Genomic DNA, 17,035 nt, shown 5'->3' on the forward strand with positions numbered 1-17,035 from the left:
ATGGTTTGATATACAAAAATTAAATCGTAAGTAAATCGTAAAAGTTAGAACTAATTACACTAATGAGATAGAATGAATTGAAGCTTATGTCTGGTATATGCCCGGTCGATATAATTTGGCCATCGATGAACGGTCACACTTGGCAGTGTGCTTGCAAAAATCAAAACAATCCCAGAATTTAAAACAAATTAACCAACTTGAAGCTATCAAAATGACGCAGGACATGCTGCTGGCCAACGAGGAGCCGAGCAAGAGCAAGGAGACGTTCCTGGAGAAGTTCTGTGTCCTGGCCAAGTCATCCACCGGCGCCGCCTTGCTGGATGTGATTCGCCAGGCCCTGGAAGCGCCGAATGTCTTTGTTTTTGGCGAATTACTGGCGGAGCCATCCGTTTTGCAGGTGCGTCCATCAATGAAACACCTCCTGGCAGTAACTTACCAACCACAAATCCACACATAGCTTAAAGACGGTCCGGACTCAAAGCACTTCGAGACCCTGAACCTATTCGCATACGGCACATACAAGGATTACCGCGCACAGCCGGAAAAGTTCATCGAGCTGACTCCTGCCATGCAGAAGAAGCTGCAGCACCTGACTATCGTCTCGCTGGCCATCAAGGCAAAGAGCATTCCCTATGCCCTGCTGCTCAGCGAGCTGGAGATCGACAACGTCCGCCACCTGGAGGACATCATCATAGAGGCCATCTATGCGGGTGAGTTCGTCTAGGTGGATAACTTAATGGGTTTTAAATTTACAGCCCCGATGTAGTCTCTACAATGTTTCATTACTTTTATTTGCCCAAAACTCATTTAAAACAGTTGTTTCCACCTCTCAAATGTCAACAAAACGCTTGCCTTTTCGCATGAAAAAGATTTCACGGTTTCTAGGGCATTCAACAAAATAAGTTTTCCTCCTTTTCCTTTTGGGCTGCAAACTTATTCATTTTTCAGTTGAAAGTCCAGCCAATTCAGTGCCAAACTGACAAATCTCGACCCTGCCTCCCTCAGCTTCCATTATTAAATCAAATGCTAATTTTTGCCTACTTCTCACCATGGAAAGGGCGCCTTCTCGTTCAATTTGCATTTTTGAGCAGCTGTACACCTGCGCCGGCGGCCCAGCAGCCGTAAAAGCAGTAGATTCACAAAGTTGTGCTGCCGTCTAGCGCCTCCCATTCCAGACCACCACTCACCGGCCACCGCCTTTGGGCAGTGCACTTGATTAGCCGGGACAGCTGGCGCATCCTGGCAAACGAAAACAATTGGGCGGAGAAACGAGGATTATGCTCGGCGAGATTCATTAAGCCATTCGGTCTGGCGCCCCACCAGTTGATTCTGCCCAACTCATCTCCGCGGGGAAACAGTTTTTACTGCTGCCGACGTCGTCAGCTGGATGAACACTTTTGCCTCGATGATTTCCTTTTTGAGCTCACGCCTCAGTGGTGGCCGCCTACAATCAAACTTCGCTCCGTAATTGCCACATAAAAAGTTTGTTTCACAAATCGTAAATATTTCCAACTGTGGGAAAATCTTTTGTCAAAATGCTGACCATTAGTAGTTTTGTATGTACCTAAATAGGAGTAATTTCATACGATTACAATCAGTGCATACAATACTTAAAATTCTAACAGAGATTTGTAGCCAAAATTGTGCATTTGAGACTGGCAATTAGCTGCTGCTATGCCTCGATTTAGTTGGCATATAGAAGATGATTGTTGGTAGATGATGTGCATAATTTTCCCACTGTTGCATAGAAACTTGAAATCCATCACTACGCGCCGGCACAGCTGCATATTTACACACTTTGCACTTGTAGTTCCGGACCGAGGACCCAGTCTGCATTGTATGTCTGCCGAAAGCCTTAAATCAAACGCAACACCCAGAAGCCGGGGCCCAAATATCGCACTCGGAAACATCGTTCGTGTAAGCATACTTAGGGCCCTCGAATGTGGTGCTAAACTTGTTGGTGCTGTTGATTTTTGAGCTTTGGCCTGTGATCTATGGACCGGAACGAAAACAAACAGAGGCTGTGTAATATGGGGCTGGAAAACGAGCCCTTCAGGCGGCGGATTTTTGGTTAGTCCTGTTCGGTTTTCAGCGGCTCCCGACAAGTGCCCACTCGACGTATAGAACAATCCAAACATACGTACCAGAACATTAGCGCTGGATAAGCAAATAGCGTTCAGAAGTTTTTAATGGACTCTTGGCCGTCCATTATGTAAGCAAATAAAGTGACAACTCAACGCCATCTGCCCCACAAAAAATGATTCTCCCCAAGGCCCGGCGAGTGCTCCTCGCAACATCGTCTCACCTGCCCCTCCTAATTGCTTTCCAAATCCAGGCAATGAACGGACAAATAAATTCCCCCGCCCCAGCGAAGATTTATGTTATGATAGCCATCATTAGAGCATCATTGCGGGTGGCAGGAGGGCAAGTGCCAGATGTCAGGCGGAATGCGAAATCATTGCGTTCTATTAGGCGCCGTAATCTGACATCGCAATTTAATGTAGTTGGCAACGGAGCGGGGCCTCCATTAGCCGGCGGGCAGGTGGAGTGGTTCCCTCGTCGCGATTCCAGGTCATCCCATTAGAGCATAATTTGTCTACCAGGACGTTGGGGTGGGGATATGGTAATTAAATGCCTGCTAGAATTCAAATTCGCCAGAAATTCATTTCGGCTCGTTCCATTAGTGGGCCAGCTTTTGATTGTTTCGGATTTGCTCAGTGTTTGGGTTACATTAAAATTATCTAAATTCATTTCAGATATAATAATAGCAAGTAATGGAACAGTATTCTCTCAAGACAATGTCATGTGCTTTAACTTGTATTTTAGTTCTTTGCTCGCCTTTCATAACACTTCTACGAATGTTAAGTAAGTCGTAAAAATTCCTGAAGAGTAAAAATACACAAGAGTGCGGATAACCGTCCCCAAAAATGCTGTAAGCGGGAGTCTTTGGTATCTGCTCCTAAAATCGATCAGTCGAGCATTCCCCACCAGAACCTCCTCGGTGGTTTTCAATCTCCCAGGCATTTTCAAATATTTTCCCAACTGCCTCGAACTACTTTTTCTGCAATAACATCCCGGCACCAGTAGCTGTATGCTGGGAATCGCAGGAATATAAGCAAAACGGTTTGTACACTCATGTCGAGGCGAGAGTGGTGGCTCGGAATGCCACCGAGTTCACCCTCGCTGTTGCCGTGTCGAGTTGCTGGGATTTACAGAATGTGTCGCAGAATGCGCCTTCTTGATTTTAGTTTTTTGGTGCACTTTTTTAATTTCTTTTGTGTGTCAAAGAAAAGTTTCGCATAATTCAGGGTGCTTAAGAGCGGCTTTTGAACTAGCTTTCCACCGGGCCGGGGGATTTGCAATTCTGAGAGAAGTAGGATGAATTTGTTTGGGGGATGCACGGCGAAGTACGAAAGCGCTGGCCACTTGTGCATAACATTTTCTGAGTAGGCCGCAAAAAGTGTAAGCCCCTTTCGCAATCGGTTAATTAATAGTGTTCCAATGACGGGAACACTGCATGGAAAGCGGCTTTTATCCTCTGAAAAGCTGTTACATCAAAGGCCAGTTTACCTTAATTCACAAGCCGCGACCTCGCCGCAGAGACGAGTACCCAAAAGAGACGCAGTTTGCCGACCCCGCTCTAAATCCGGACTTAACCGTCTCCTCGGGACCCGCCGATTTCGCAGCTGCTTCTGATTGCATAGTTTTCGGCGCCGCGGGCCCATTGCAGTGGGTTGCCCGGAAAACTTTGAGAAGGGCGAGTGTCTGTGGGTGGCTGCGCTGAGCACTTTGTCAGTTTTAGGTGAAAACTTTGCAGCAGCTATCCACCGCCTCATATTGATGGCACAAGTTTCTAGTCCGCTAGCTTGCGGTTGCAGTGGAGTGTATGGCCCGGGGTTCCCAAAAGAGCTGCTGCTCCCAGCACTATAAATATCAGTGAGTAAGGAGCTTAAACTACTATTTATTCCTAATTTTATTTGTATTGCGTACGGCAATTTCCTTAACAATTAAAAAAAACGGAATTTAAATGAGTTCTGGGAACTTTCACTGTTTTGCGAACAGTGTCCATTTTAGGGGCTTATAGTTTCCGAAACAAAGAAAGTCCTGTTTTAATGAGAGGGATTTAATAATTAAACAATTATGACTGCTGGAAGGCAGACAGCTAGAACCAAACCCTTTTTCTAGAAACGCCTCTAACAAATTTTGTCTTGTGCCGTTTGTCCTTGCCTGCTGCTGTCGTTCGGGTTTGTTCGGAATTTCAATTAATAAATTCTATATTCTGGGGCAGGTGGGGAACTGTTTGAAGAGTTGCCTAAGCTGTCAGCGACAGGTATCCAGAACTCGAGGTCCTAATGGATCCTTTTACTTTTTAATACGTAAATGGTATGAGTACAGGTCCTATAAGTTAAAAGTTTGTATGTAAGCCTATATGTCCGCTTGTTTGTGAGTCTTTTTCAAGGTGTATGTACAACTATTAGTGTATCTATTACAAATCTATCTATCTAAATAACGACAGCCGGGTATAGCCTAATCGATGAAGAATTGGGATTTATTTTAGAATTGGATCAGTCTACTTTACTTGGTGAAGCAAGCGTATAAAAACGGTGTAATTTGTCTTTTCAAACGTTGTTCCTAGAATCGTACCATTCTTTTCATGGCAACTTCAAATTCAAACGCGTTTTTTCCGAGTCACCAAAAGAGCACTCGCCGTGGTGGTCAAATTCCTGAAGGTTTTGTACCACGGACTGCGTTTTTTAACGTTTCCATTCATCTTCAGATAGCCATAGCCACAGCCATTGGATTTTCATCAGCATTTGCCACAGAACCACAGCCGTCGGCGGTTTGACATCATCGCCTTCTGCCGCTTCGAAGATTCATTCTGCTGTCCCTCAACGGCTTTTTCCGCAATTTGCGGGCGGAGCAGTAAGCATGATTGATTGCCCTGGCGTTGAATTTTCCGCACGCGACAGCAGGCGCCTACAGTTTTCACAGACACATGTCAGCGCCGGAAAACCGCAGGCAGTTTACAGCACTTGTGGCCAAGGCGTCGCGCAACAGCGGAATTCGAAATTCTCCCATGTTTTCCAATTATTCGAGACGCACTCGAAGGCATCAAATCAATAAGCATTTTGGCGCCAACTCTTCAGCTAATTAGAAAAGTGTCTGACAAATTGTCAACCCAAATCGCAGGGCGTCTGAGCGAGTGGATGCGAGAAATTGAATCTTCGGGCAAATTCCCTGCATATTTGAGTGAATATTTATGACGCAAAGTCGGTGCCATAAACACAGAAACTTGGTCCGCAGACTTCGTACCCAGTCCGAGTCCGCCTTTCCGCCGACTCTCAGACTCAAGGACACAAGTGGTCGTAAAGTCAAAGGCAAAGAGCGCTGAAGGACTTAACTAGGGCTTAGCCATGGCCAAAACCGGCGAGCGGAGAGGCGGCTGTCACTTAGCCACTTCCTCGGCCGAGCAAGTTAAGGCCTCGGGCCATAGTTCGGATCGGGGTAGAGGTAGAGGCAGAGTATATTTGCCAATTGAGTCAGAATACAAAGCTAATCGCCCCAAAGCTACTTTCATTTGGCTTAAAGAGATCGCCCCAAAGTATTGAAAACAAAAGTTAATACGCTGCTATTTGATTACCCATTGTGTGTGACTGGGTCACCACAGTATTTGGCCAACACTTGGGAATCTGCTGTGCGGATTTTCGGATTTATGGAACCCGGCTTCCATTTGCTTGATTGTAGCCAGCTTCGTTCTGTTGTATTTGCGCTCATCTAACTGTTTTCTAATCAGTTTAATTGATTGAGAGTTGGCTGTGTGGGATAAAGGTGGCGTCATTGACTGCGCACCGTGCTTATTGCCGGGTAGGGAATCATCATTAATTTCGGAATTGTAAATAATCCAAGCGAATTATCGGTCTATGCTTTTTGTACTTATAAGCTGAATAAATAATCAAATGCATTGGCAAAATATTGAAATTATATTTTCCTCGCCAGCTACGTTCGTATTATCCAGCTTTACCCACTCCGTAGATGTGCCCCTCGTTCTTGTTTAGAACGGATTCTTGTTATTCCAGAGCTACCGTGCCCAGCTTAACTTTTTGACCTACTTGCTTTATTGCTTTAGCCCATTCAATGTAGATTTGCTTTAAGGATACTTACCATTTTCTAGAAACTTAAGCCCCTTGTTCAGTTACAGTTGCCTTAAAGGAAACTGCTCCATTCGTCCATAGGCATCACAACAAACTTGTTGCAATGGCCTTCAGTGCACTCAGGAGCTGGCACTTGAGGCGACACTTTGGCCAACTTCAAAAACTGCTCGTTCTGGGCAATTAGTCAAGAAAAAGTTGGCAACAGAAAAAGAAGGAGAAAACTCTCTAATTTTCCCTTTAATCCTCCACGCAGACATCATCCACGGAAAGCTGTTCCAGAACACACGCATTTTGGAGGTGGACTACGCCCAGGGCCGCGACATTCCGCCCGGATACACTGGCCAGATCGTGGAAACCCTTCAGGCGTGGGTCAACTCCTGCGACAGCGTTTCCAACTGCATCGAAATGCAGATAAAGTACGCGAACGCCGAGAAATCCAAAAGGCTGATAAACAAGGAGCGCGTGGAACAAGATGTGAGTACCAAAAAATGGATATACTTAAGTTTCATACTAGATTTATTGGCACTACGAATTTTTGTTAGATCCCTTCTAAATCTACATTACGTTACAATACACATTTAAAGTAAACATTTCTACTTACAAGAGAAGTATCAGATTTCGGATTGTGTAATTTTATTTGTCTGCTTTAATCCCCCCAGCTCATCAATCTTAAGAAGGTCTTAAAGAGCCAGACCTCGGACAGCGATGAGAGCATGCAAATCGACACCCATGGACCGGGAACCAGTGGCGGACTGGGTCAATCGGAGCTAAGGAAGAAGCCCTCCAAACTGAGGAATCCACGCAGCGCGGCAGGTAGGTAACGCAGCTAAAAAAGGAGGAGAAATCACATTGGAGAACTTCCCCCGCTTCATTACAAAGCCATTAGTTAGAAACATTCTCATTAATTGTATTTCCTCACCCGCTGGGTGCGTTTTCCTCGTCCTTTTGCAGTGGGCCTCAAGTTCAGCAAGTGAGATGAGGCCGGTCGAGCGGACGACGAGTCAGGAGCTGGTTCCAATGGAGCCAGCCGACGCCCAAGGTCGCAGGCAACTCCACGCGGCACCTGAGGGGCGGAAACCGCTCGGCTTTCGGAGAAACTCGCCTCCCAGCTAATCCCATCAAAACTCAGTTCGATTCACCAGATAAAGGCTGTCCTCGTGAAGGATTCCATAATTAGCATCAAAGTGATCGCCAATAAATAACAAATACAAAACCTGTAATAATAGAAACCATACGTCAAAATGCACATTAATTAGACTATTTATTTATCCACATCTGCGTGATTGGCTCTTTTAAATGGGATGCCATTGTGATTTGCGGACAGCCTATAATGGGCGTTTAATTAATGTCAAAATAATTCGGGCTTAGACAAATGTTTACTCGACACATACGTTTAAACACAAACGTTGCGTGCTGTGGTCTCTTAGTAGCGCATGTGTACATTTGTTCATTTGGTTGTTATATATGTGGCTAATTACCTGCAGCAAATTGAATCTATCCGTAGCTCCTTTGATGGGAATTCTAATTTGCACTTGGACTGGTGTTCATTTCTGGATTGTTTTCGTTAAATTATGACTGCACATGGTAAATTCGCACGCTTTCGATAAATTACCGTATGATTAGCCAGCCCACGTGGAAATACGCACCCTTGCGTGATTAACAAAGTGCACTAAACTAATTGCAGTAATTACGAAAATGCGGCCGAGCGTTTTCGCGAAAACCGACGATTCCTGCTGCCTGGACAAAGCCTGGCTCATTCGAATCCTCCAGTGGAGTCACAGAGTGCACAAATATCGGAGGCAGTGTGTTATTTGATTTCCCCACATCCACATCCCCATCATCAGAGCAAAGAGAAGAGATAGTGGGAACAATTAAGCATTCTGTCAGATGTGCAAATTAGTTCCCCCATTAGCAGGAAGGTCTGGTGGCAATTACTTAATTACATTTCATGCTTTTGTTTCTGCGGAAAGCGTCTGAAGCCACAGAGCGTTTTTTGAACGAATGCAAACCGCTCTGGCGGGGAAAACTTGCGAGCTGTTAATTTACATGTTTGCACTCAATATGGAAATTTGTCGCACGTTTATCAGATTGCTGCCTTTTGTTGAAGGAGCACCACATGGCGGAGTGGTCGGAACTCATTAATCGTGCAAAGAATAGTAATTTTAATTCATAAATGAAAGTAATTCGCATGTTTCAATTTAATAAGGGACATTTTTTATTTGCTTTTATTTATATGTATCGTTATCTTAAGTTAGGCTGCCTAATCTAAGCATTCCCTATAAATCCCGAAAGAACTCAAACCATTATGTGTCTGCTTAACTTAACTAATCCTTAAACAAAGTACATATATACTCGAGCCCACATTCATGCCCCTTCATTTGGGATTCACTCCAGATGTTTTCAGTTTGGGGCTTTAATGGGAATCGCCTACCGGATCTCAACTGGTTATGTTACTCAGAACATTGTTATTGAAAATAAGAACAGTACAAATTATCATTTTAACAGCTTGGTGACAAATTCTGGCTTTATGCCTTTTCAGATTTTAGATTCACGCTTTTTGCCATTCAGTTCCAAATCTAATTCTCTTTCAATCTGCATTGGCAATCGGGTTTGTGCCGTGATAATTATTCGAAATGTTAAAGTTGCCTTTTCGACAGGCTCTATTAAAATCTAGGGCAGATTTAAGTTACTCAAAATAATGCCAGCAGCAAGCTAAATTAAACCGAATCAGCTGTTTTACCGATACCGAATTAAGTCCAAGAACGTTTATCTACAGTCATTTTTTATGGAATCTGGAAAAAAGGCTTAAGCGCAATGTCCACTGGGGAACGTCACTTAATTCTGACGTATGTGGTAGCCAAAAATCCTACATATATATTCCATTTCCATTGAAAATATATGATATCATATGGTAGTTAGACCCACTATGTTACAATTTGAAGGTAAATAACCTGCTCAAGTTCCTTGAGGGGAAGAGTATATGTTACATATTAGCAACTAATTTGATATCTAGATAACGAAGATACATGTACTCAAATTAGTACAAACCGTGCACATTATGTACTTGTGCACATTTTATTGATGTACCTTTTGGTTGTGAATTCGGTTTACCTCTAGCTGGACCACATTACCATATTGTATTGAACGTGCTAAACAACTAAGTAAATCGAAGGTGGTAAACGGGTAGGACGGGTTCGAAACCGTTACAGTTGTTTGCCAAATTCAAAGTCAAGGTTGCGAACTGGTTTCTGCCGTTAACAATTGCGTGTATTTTACAAACAGTAAGATTACTTAAGCTAATAGTTCGAAAGGTCTTCGGGGAACAGTCCGTAGTGCGATCCGCTTTCAGAGGGGTTCTAATGGTGGGGCTGGTGCTCGGGTGCTGGTGGGTGGGACTCCAGCCAGGCGACGGCGCGGGCGATGGCCTCCGGGACTGGGGGAGGAGTGGGGATCCAGGCTCCCGAGGGCTGGTATCCGTTCTCATCGGCGACGTACTTGATCTCGACGTGCTCGCCCTCGGGTGAGATCCAGGCGAAGTTGCCATGGATGTTGCCATGGACATCACCACTAGCGGCCTGCTCGATTCCGTTGGAGGTGTGCAGGCTGGAATCGAATCCATCGGCACGAACATCATCGGATCGGGAAAGGACATCGGCGTGGACATCCTCCGAACGGCCCAGGGAATGGGGCACCGGGGGGTTGGCCACCGCCAGGCCCAAAACTGCGCAGATCATCACCTGAATGAGAAATAGTCATTTGTTAGGAATCGAATAGGTTGGTTCGTATCCTGCAGTCACTCACAAACTTGAACATTTTGGCTAATTTCTGTCTGGTCGAGAACGAACGTTGACTGATAACTGATTGTGGTCGGGCAGAGCCTTTTTATATGATTGCCACCCAAACTGAACCCATATCAAAACGCTACATCTTGCATTCAATTGGTTCGCTGAGTTATGGGTTGACTTCGCGGATGCGCCCACACCCATTAAAAAGCATCGTCACATGGCGACAGCTTAGCAAATGCCAAGCAACGGGATAAGTACTATATATAATCGCTTAATAGATGCTAAAATGAAACAATCGCATCAATAAGGGGCAAACGGGTCGGGTGGCATCCCGAAATCAAAACGAGTTTGACCCGCCCCTTCATTAAATCCCCTCTTTTGAGCTTGACTTGGCATTGCAAAGCCGTGAACCACTTTTGCAGTGCCATCAAGACTCCATTGACTTCAAAGCATCGCCGACTTCTTAGACTCGATGTTTTGTCATACATTAACTTGTTTCTTTACTTTGGCACCTTGACCATTTCTTCTTTTTCATCAATTCCTTTCGACAACTAGGTTGCAGTTTTATTTTAACCAAATTAAAGTGTATATGATATATCCATGCATAGCGTCTTATATTTTTTTATATGCTACCTAAATTTAGTAAAATTAAATAAGACCTGCTCAATAGAGGCGCTATCAAAATACACAGAGTTTTTTAGTGACAATTAAAATTGTTAAGCAAACCTTATTTTAACCTAAGAAGATATTTACTTACTTGTATAAGCATATAAACTGAAACTAATTTATATAGATACATTTCTTACTATTTACATTTCTTACTATTTAAATATGCAAGCCAACCATTTAAGATAAAAGGTGGGCTCGTTTGTTTTTTAGATCAGTTATACCGCACATTATCCTCACAAATTTGTTATGGATAAAGGATTAGGATTAATTTTTAATTAAACCGAAACACTTCTTTTGAGGTTTAAGCTAGTGACGAGCGCACCTTTAACATTCCAAATTTCCGATATCAACTGTTGTGACAAAAAAGAGTTTTTACTCAACTAAGAAAATACAATATCTAGAAGTTAATCGTTCGGCACGCTTTAAAAAAATATTTATCCATTAATTCATATTTGTCCATTTTCTATTTATAACACAGCTATGTTATAAATAGTCTTATTTAAAAAAAGAGAATGCTATAGTCACATACCCTTTACTCAGCTGAATGTGTGACTGGGAAATTGTAATATTTTTTTGAATATCGGAAAAAATTTTGAAGAAAATAATAAGATGAAAAATTTAAGAATTGTTCAAGAGGTGAGGGCGTGGCAGTCTTAGGCGGTTTGTGGGTCTCTGGAATTTTCATGTCTGATCTCAACTCTCTAGTCCGTGAAGTCGAGGCGTTCATACGAACAGATTCAGCAACTGACGGTCTACATCGACTCAGTGTCATTGATCGTGCTCAGAAACGCTTTCTTCTACCTGTTATATAATTTTCAACGAACCTAGCATACCATTTTACCAAAGACACTAGAATAACAAGATGCATAACGGCCATACATTCGTTTGGCACTATGCAGCCACTTTTTTGGTGAAGGCCAAATTTGCTCTCTTTCCGCTCGCTCACGCTGAGAGCATAAGAAATCTAAAAATAGAATTTGCTTGCTTGTGTGAGTAAAAACAAGAGACGAGAACGCGTATATGTGTGCGTGTTGTGCTAGAAGACGATTTTCGGGCCGAAATCAATTCTGATCGAAGAAACGAATTTACATATTTGGAGTTGTGGCCAATTTCGTAGCAATATGATGAAATAAAATAAAAATTCCCTGACTATTCTAATTTTAAAGTTTTTTATATTCGCTTGTTAAAATCGCCGCTCGAATTAGCTACCGTTTACATATTTATATTTTATTCTTATTTTATTTATATTATGTTATATTAATTAATTATTTGTAATATATGTAATATTCGGTACCCAGGGAACACCACGGGGAGGCCATTAGAATTGTAATGGGGTCCTATATTAATTAGGCCTTCGAGTCGACTTGAAATATTTATAATTAAAAAATTATATAATATATAATTTTTTTTTATATAAAAATTATTATAACTACTGTAATTTGAAACATAAATTTTCCAAAAAGAAAAAAAATAATAATAATAATAATAAAAAATAATAATAATAATTCATAAAAAAATAATAATTTTATTAATAAATAATAATTTTATTAATAAATAATAATTTTATTAATAAATAATAATAATAATAATTTTATTAATAAATAATAAAAATAATAATTTTATTAATAAATAATAAAAATAATAATATTTCATAATAATATTTCATACAAAATAATAATACGTAGTAGAAAATAAAAATTAATAAAATAAATAAAAATATGAAAATAGTTCGTTGCAAAAGTCATATCGTCAGGCACGAAGTGCAGACACAAGCAGTCAACAACCATTGCCTTATTAATTTTTCTCACGCCGCAAGCTGAATACCCTAATGACAAGTATTCTAATATAAAGTCATTTTCGAAATTCATTTTGTGATGTACATAGATTCGGCTATTACTATTTCTAAGCTTTATTTAAATATTAATAACGTTAAGGCAATGCAAAACAAGAATTTTTCGCATGGTGCCAATTGATAAAAAATAATATAGATTTAAAGTCAACGAACTTCTAAGGTGAAGGGCATATTTTGTCAAATTTACAATACATGAGCATACGTGTGCACACATACAGTTGTATGCTATCACTGTATGCGTAGAAAAGAGCTGTTTGCTGTAGCGCTCTCCGCTCTTTCTCTCTCGAACAAAAACTTAAGAGAGCCTGGAGCCACCTCTAGAGCCACAGCCAAAAAATCGCGTGCCAAAAATTTGTATGGCCGTTACTCATCTTGTTATTCTAGTGTCTTTGATTTTACCCTACGAGTATCGGATATAAAACTTTCATTTGAGAGTAGCATCGGACGTTAACAAATTATTAACAATCGCTTATTTTAAACCAGAGTCTTTATTATTTTGTCGGTGCTTCTTCTTATATTTTTTTTAGGGTTATCACACGATATAAATAGACAACTACAGCAGAAGGAGTTGCCTTTGTAGACTCTCCTGGTGCGCTTCGTCACTACGTGGAATGCCGTTCACGGTGATTCTCCTTTTTTTGAAACTATGTACTTATGTCGGGTAAGCAACTTTATTGAATAATAATTAACATGTGGATAAAAAGTCCGTGGAGGGGACTGGGATCAGGGTGACGAGTCTTGGTTATGATGGGGAGGTTCGGATACCGGTGAGTGGAACGCCTCCGGGATTGGTGGAAGAGTCGGAGTCATGGCTGGCATCGACGCCTGCCATCCGTTCTCATTAGCGCCGTACGTGACCTTGACGTGATCGCCCTCGGGGGTGACCCATTTAATAGAGCCCTTGAAAATACCATCGACATCTGCTTTGGCAGTCCGCTCGATTCCGTTGTATATGTGCAGACTGGAACCAAATCCATCGGCACGAAAATCGTCAGATTGGGAGTGGACATCCTCGGAACGTCCTACGGAATGGGGCACTGGGGAATGGGCCACAACCAGTCCAAAAACTGCACAGATCACCACCTGGAGGAGAGCATAGAATGCATGAATGCGTTCGTATCCTGTCGGTACTCACAAGCATGAACATTTCACTTTTCTGTCTGCTCGAGAACGAACGTTGACTGATTGTGGTCGGGCAGAGGCTTTTTATATGATTGCCACCAAAACTGAACCCAAATCAAGACTCTACATCTATCTGGGTTGACTTCGCAGATGCCCCCACACCCATTAAAATGCATCGTCACATGGCAATCAACGGGATAAGTACTACGAGTATATACTATATAAAACAATCAAATCAATAAGGGGACAATCGGGTCATGTGGCATTGACCATTGCTTTTCTTTTTCAATAAGTTTGTTCATTGATATTGAATTTTCTAATTTTAAATACTACTTAAATTAAAAAAAAAAAAAACAAACAAAAAAATGCATTGAGACTTTTAGTGAGAATTATGTATGCAAACATTATGCTTATCCTTAAGAAGATATCTATTTGCTTGTTTGTGTTTCAGATCTTTCAAACTGCACAGTTCCCTCACATATTTTGAAAGACTATATTAATTTTTATTTCGGCACACCTTTTCTTCATGGAAACAGATACTCATTTTGGATAAATGGATTTAGTGAATCAAATATAAAAGTTAGAAGGAAGCATTCCCAGCGATAAAAACTATCTCGGGAATTTAAGAACTGTAGATAGAGGTATAAAAACTCATACTATTTCAAGAAGTACCTAAAAATTGCAATTAAGAACCCACGCATTTTTACTGCTATAAGCAAGTGCATGTATTTTTTTGAAAGTCAAGAAGTACAGCTAAACAACTAGGGAGATTTGTTTCGGGAGAACAGTCCGTGGAGTGGTCCGGGATCCGGGTGACGAGTCCTAGTGATGACGGGGGTGCTCGGGTGCTGGGGGGTGAGACTGCAGCCAGACGAGGGCGCGGGCAATGGCCTCTGGGATTGGAGGAGGAGTGGGGATCCAGGCTCCCGAGGGCTGGTATCCGTTCTCATCAGCCACGTACTTGATGTCCACGTGCTCGCCCTCGGGGGAGATCCAGGCGAAGTTGCCATGGATGTTGCCATGGACATCACCGCTGGCGGCCTGCTCGATTCCGTTGGAGGTGTGCAGGCTGGAATCGAATCCATCGGCACGAACGTCGTCCGATCGGGAAACCACATCTGCGTGGACATCATCGGAGCGGGAAACTGGGGCCAGGGCGGTAGCCACTCCCACAACGGCGAGGATCATCACCTGTTTAGAGAAAATGCTTCCAATTATAGATGGCGAGTTCATAATAATTCTGGGAGCCACTCACAAACTTGAACATGTTGGCTGATTTCTGTCTGGTCGAGAACGAACGTTGACTGATAACTGACTTTGGTCGGCAGAGCCTTTTTATATGATTCCCAATTCGGTTGCTTTCCAAACGAATTGCTTATTACTTTTTGGGCCAAATCTAAGTTATCGCGTGCACAAAACGCCCATGATGCCAACAAAAGGCAGGGCCCATAAATTCTCCACTTGACTCTGCGATACAAATGTCAAAAAACAAGTCTTGCGCTGCTAAATTGATTCCGAAATGAAACATGCTTCGGTAGAAATTTTGTAGGGGCGGTGCAGTGCGGGTTTTGGATTCTGTGCTCATCGATGACGTTTCGAGATGACCATGTCTTTATCTTTATAATCATAAATAACCAATATTGTAGGAAACCTAACTTTATTTGATAGCAATCCCATGTATTTGAAAAGTTCCTCAAGTGGTAATAAAAATATACCCGAATAAAGGAGTTCGCAAGGGATACTGCATATTACCGTGGTAGTTGCTATCACATTTTGTAGTATCTCAATATTTTGGATGACACTGTTTAATTTAAAAAACCCGGAAAGCTTTTGACCAGAGTTGTCAACAAGTCAACAGAGTTGTTGAAACACATGCATATATATTGGACACCGAAAACTATACTATAATATTGATGTTGAATTCCAGAAAATTAAATATTGTACTGCTTAATAATTATTCAGTTTCTGGTCCGGTTAGCTTTGCATTTTGTTAAGGCTAAGGCGAATATTTCGGTTGAATAAATACCCAAGAATGCTCATCTCCTAATGAAAGTGGTTAAGCCATCTCAAGTCGACTAATTTGCATCCCAGACGGTTTTTATTATATGCATCACATTGACTTAATTATAATACGCACATTGCATCAGCTTTTGATGATATATAAGCACCGATTTGAGCATAGATTGCCATCAGTCTTAGAAGATTTCTAGTCCGACAATCCACCCAATTCAAAATGTTCAAGATCGTAAGTATGCCTTGAGGAGCATCGGGACTTCGCCGTCTAATCCTGGATTATCCTAGCTGCTTGTCTGCGCCCTCGCCGCCCTGGTGGCCGCCAACGCCAATGTGGAGGTCAAGGAGCTGGTCAACGATGTGCAGGCCGATGGCTTCGTCAGCAAGTTGGTCCTCGACGACGGATCTGCCTCCTCCGCCACCGGAGACATCCACGGCAACATCGACGGAGTCTTCGAGTGGATCTCCCCCGAGGGTGTCCATGTGCGAGTGAGCTACAAGGCCGACGAGAACGGATACCAGCCCCAGAGTGACCTGCTGCCCACTCCTCCTCCGATCCCAGCTGCCATCCTGAAGGCTATCGCCTACATCGAGGCTAACCCCAGCAAGAACTAAGTGAACCCGCCGACTAGGAACATGAAAGATTGGAGACAGCTAGGTTGAGTTTGGATATCTCTCACCAGCTGTTTCAAATTTAAGAAAAATGTTATCGAATTCGAAAATAAATTAGATTTTGCAATATAAACCAAGTGCATGTTTTTTGTAAAACAGATTTGTATCTGTCAGATAGATTAAAAAGAAGGCTCACGTTAATATAATGTACATATAAGAAGGTACAATTAGATGATTAAAACTAATCAAAGACACTTTGGTCTTCATTAAATTATTACTGTGTTGTAGAGGGAATCTAGTACGAAAAGAGGTTAAATAAAAAATGCTTTAAAGCATTTAAAATAAATTAAAACAATACAAAAATCTAGCCTCGACAAGCCGATTAATTTCATATTTTCGAAAACGGGGTTACTTAGTTAATATTTTAAGGTAAGTTCATAGTTGTCAAACTGATGTATCCCAATATCGCAATATGATGAAAATAACGAGGTACTTTTTATACCCATTATTTGTAGAGTATTAGGGTATACTTGATTTCTTTGAAAGCATGTGTAGGGTATTAGGAAGCGTTTTCGACCCCATAATGTATGAATATTCTTGATCATGATCACTAGCCGAGTCGAATTTATGTTTTTATATTGGGCTTCTTATGTATAAAACTGAAATTGGCATTATCGTGAACCAAGAAGTTAAAATGAAATTAAGTTTTAATATTGTATACACTCTTAAATATCATTCTTTTTTTTAACTTTTTCTTTAGAAAGTATTAATTTATAATCGTAACAAAATACTTCCCATAAAAGTCACAATTATGATATGATAAGATTTTG

At 41.7% G+C, this 17,035-nt stretch overlaps 5 protein-coding genes across 5 annotated transcripts; 2 read left to right on the plus strand and 3 right to left on the minus strand.

Moving 5' to 3' along the window:
* The first annotated feature begins 123 nt into the window (after positions 1 to 123).
* LOC6608171 (COP9 signalosome complex subunit 7) lies at positions 124 to 7,400 on the plus strand. Its single transcript, XM_002032880.2, has 5 exons — positions 124 to 397; positions 458 to 710; positions 6,406 to 6,626; positions 6,812 to 6,965; positions 7,104 to 7,400. Exons 1-5 carry the CDS (start codon positions 212 to 214, stop codon positions 7,124 to 7,126), a joined length of 837 nt encoding a protein of 278 aa, XP_002032916.1. The 5' UTR covers positions 124 to 211; the 3' UTR covers positions 7,127 to 7,400.
* Positions 7,401 to 9,416: 2,016 nt separating this feature from the next.
* Positions 9,417 to 10,024, minus strand: LOC6608172 (larval cuticle protein 1). Its single transcript, XM_002032881.2, has 2 exons — positions 9,954 to 10,024; positions 9,417 to 9,889 (listed from the first exon to the last, which is right to left on the minus strand). The coding sequence occupies exons 1-2, from the start codon at positions 9,963 to 9,965 to the stop codon at positions 9,509 to 9,511; spliced, it is 393 nt and encodes a 130-aa protein (XP_002032917.1). The 5' UTR covers positions 9,966 to 10,024; the 3' UTR covers positions 9,417 to 9,508.
* A 3,086-nt stretch (positions 10,025 to 13,110) lies between these two features.
* LOC6608173 (larval cuticle protein 1) lies at positions 13,111 to 13,645 on the minus strand. Its single transcript, XM_002032882.2, has 2 exons — positions 13,594 to 13,645; positions 13,111 to 13,541 (listed from the first exon to the last, which is right to left on the minus strand). The coding sequence occupies exons 1-2, from the start codon at positions 13,603 to 13,605 to the stop codon at positions 13,182 to 13,184; spliced, it is 372 nt and encodes a 123-aa protein (XP_002032918.1). The 5' UTR covers positions 13,606 to 13,645; the 3' UTR covers positions 13,111 to 13,181.
* Positions 13,646 to 14,280: 635 nt separating this feature from the next.
* Positions 14,281 to 14,923, minus strand: LOC6608174 (larval cuticle protein 2). Its single transcript, XM_002032883.2, has 2 exons — positions 14,836 to 14,923; positions 14,281 to 14,771 (listed from the first exon to the last, which is right to left on the minus strand). The coding sequence occupies exons 1-2, from the start codon at positions 14,845 to 14,847 to the stop codon at positions 14,403 to 14,405; spliced, it is 381 nt and encodes a 126-aa protein (XP_002032919.1). The 5' UTR covers positions 14,848 to 14,923; the 3' UTR covers positions 14,281 to 14,402.
* An 810-nt stretch (positions 14,924 to 15,733) lies between these two features.
* Positions 15,734 to 16,338, plus strand: LOC6608175 (larval cuticle protein 3). Its single transcript, XM_002032884.2, has 2 exons — positions 15,734 to 15,825; positions 15,882 to 16,338. The coding sequence occupies exons 1-2, from the start codon at positions 15,814 to 15,816 to the stop codon at positions 16,206 to 16,208; spliced, it is 339 nt and encodes a 112-aa protein (XP_002032920.1). The 5' UTR covers positions 15,734 to 15,813; the 3' UTR covers positions 16,209 to 16,338.
* Positions 16,339 to 17,035: the final 697 nt, after the last annotated feature.

Source organism: Drosophila sechellia, chromosome 2R, assembly GCF_004382195.2.
Source record: "Drosophila sechellia strain sech25 chromosome 2R, ASM438219v1, whole genome shotgun sequence".
NCBI lineage: Eukaryota > Metazoa > Arthropoda > Insecta > Diptera > Drosophilidae > Drosophila > Drosophila sechellia.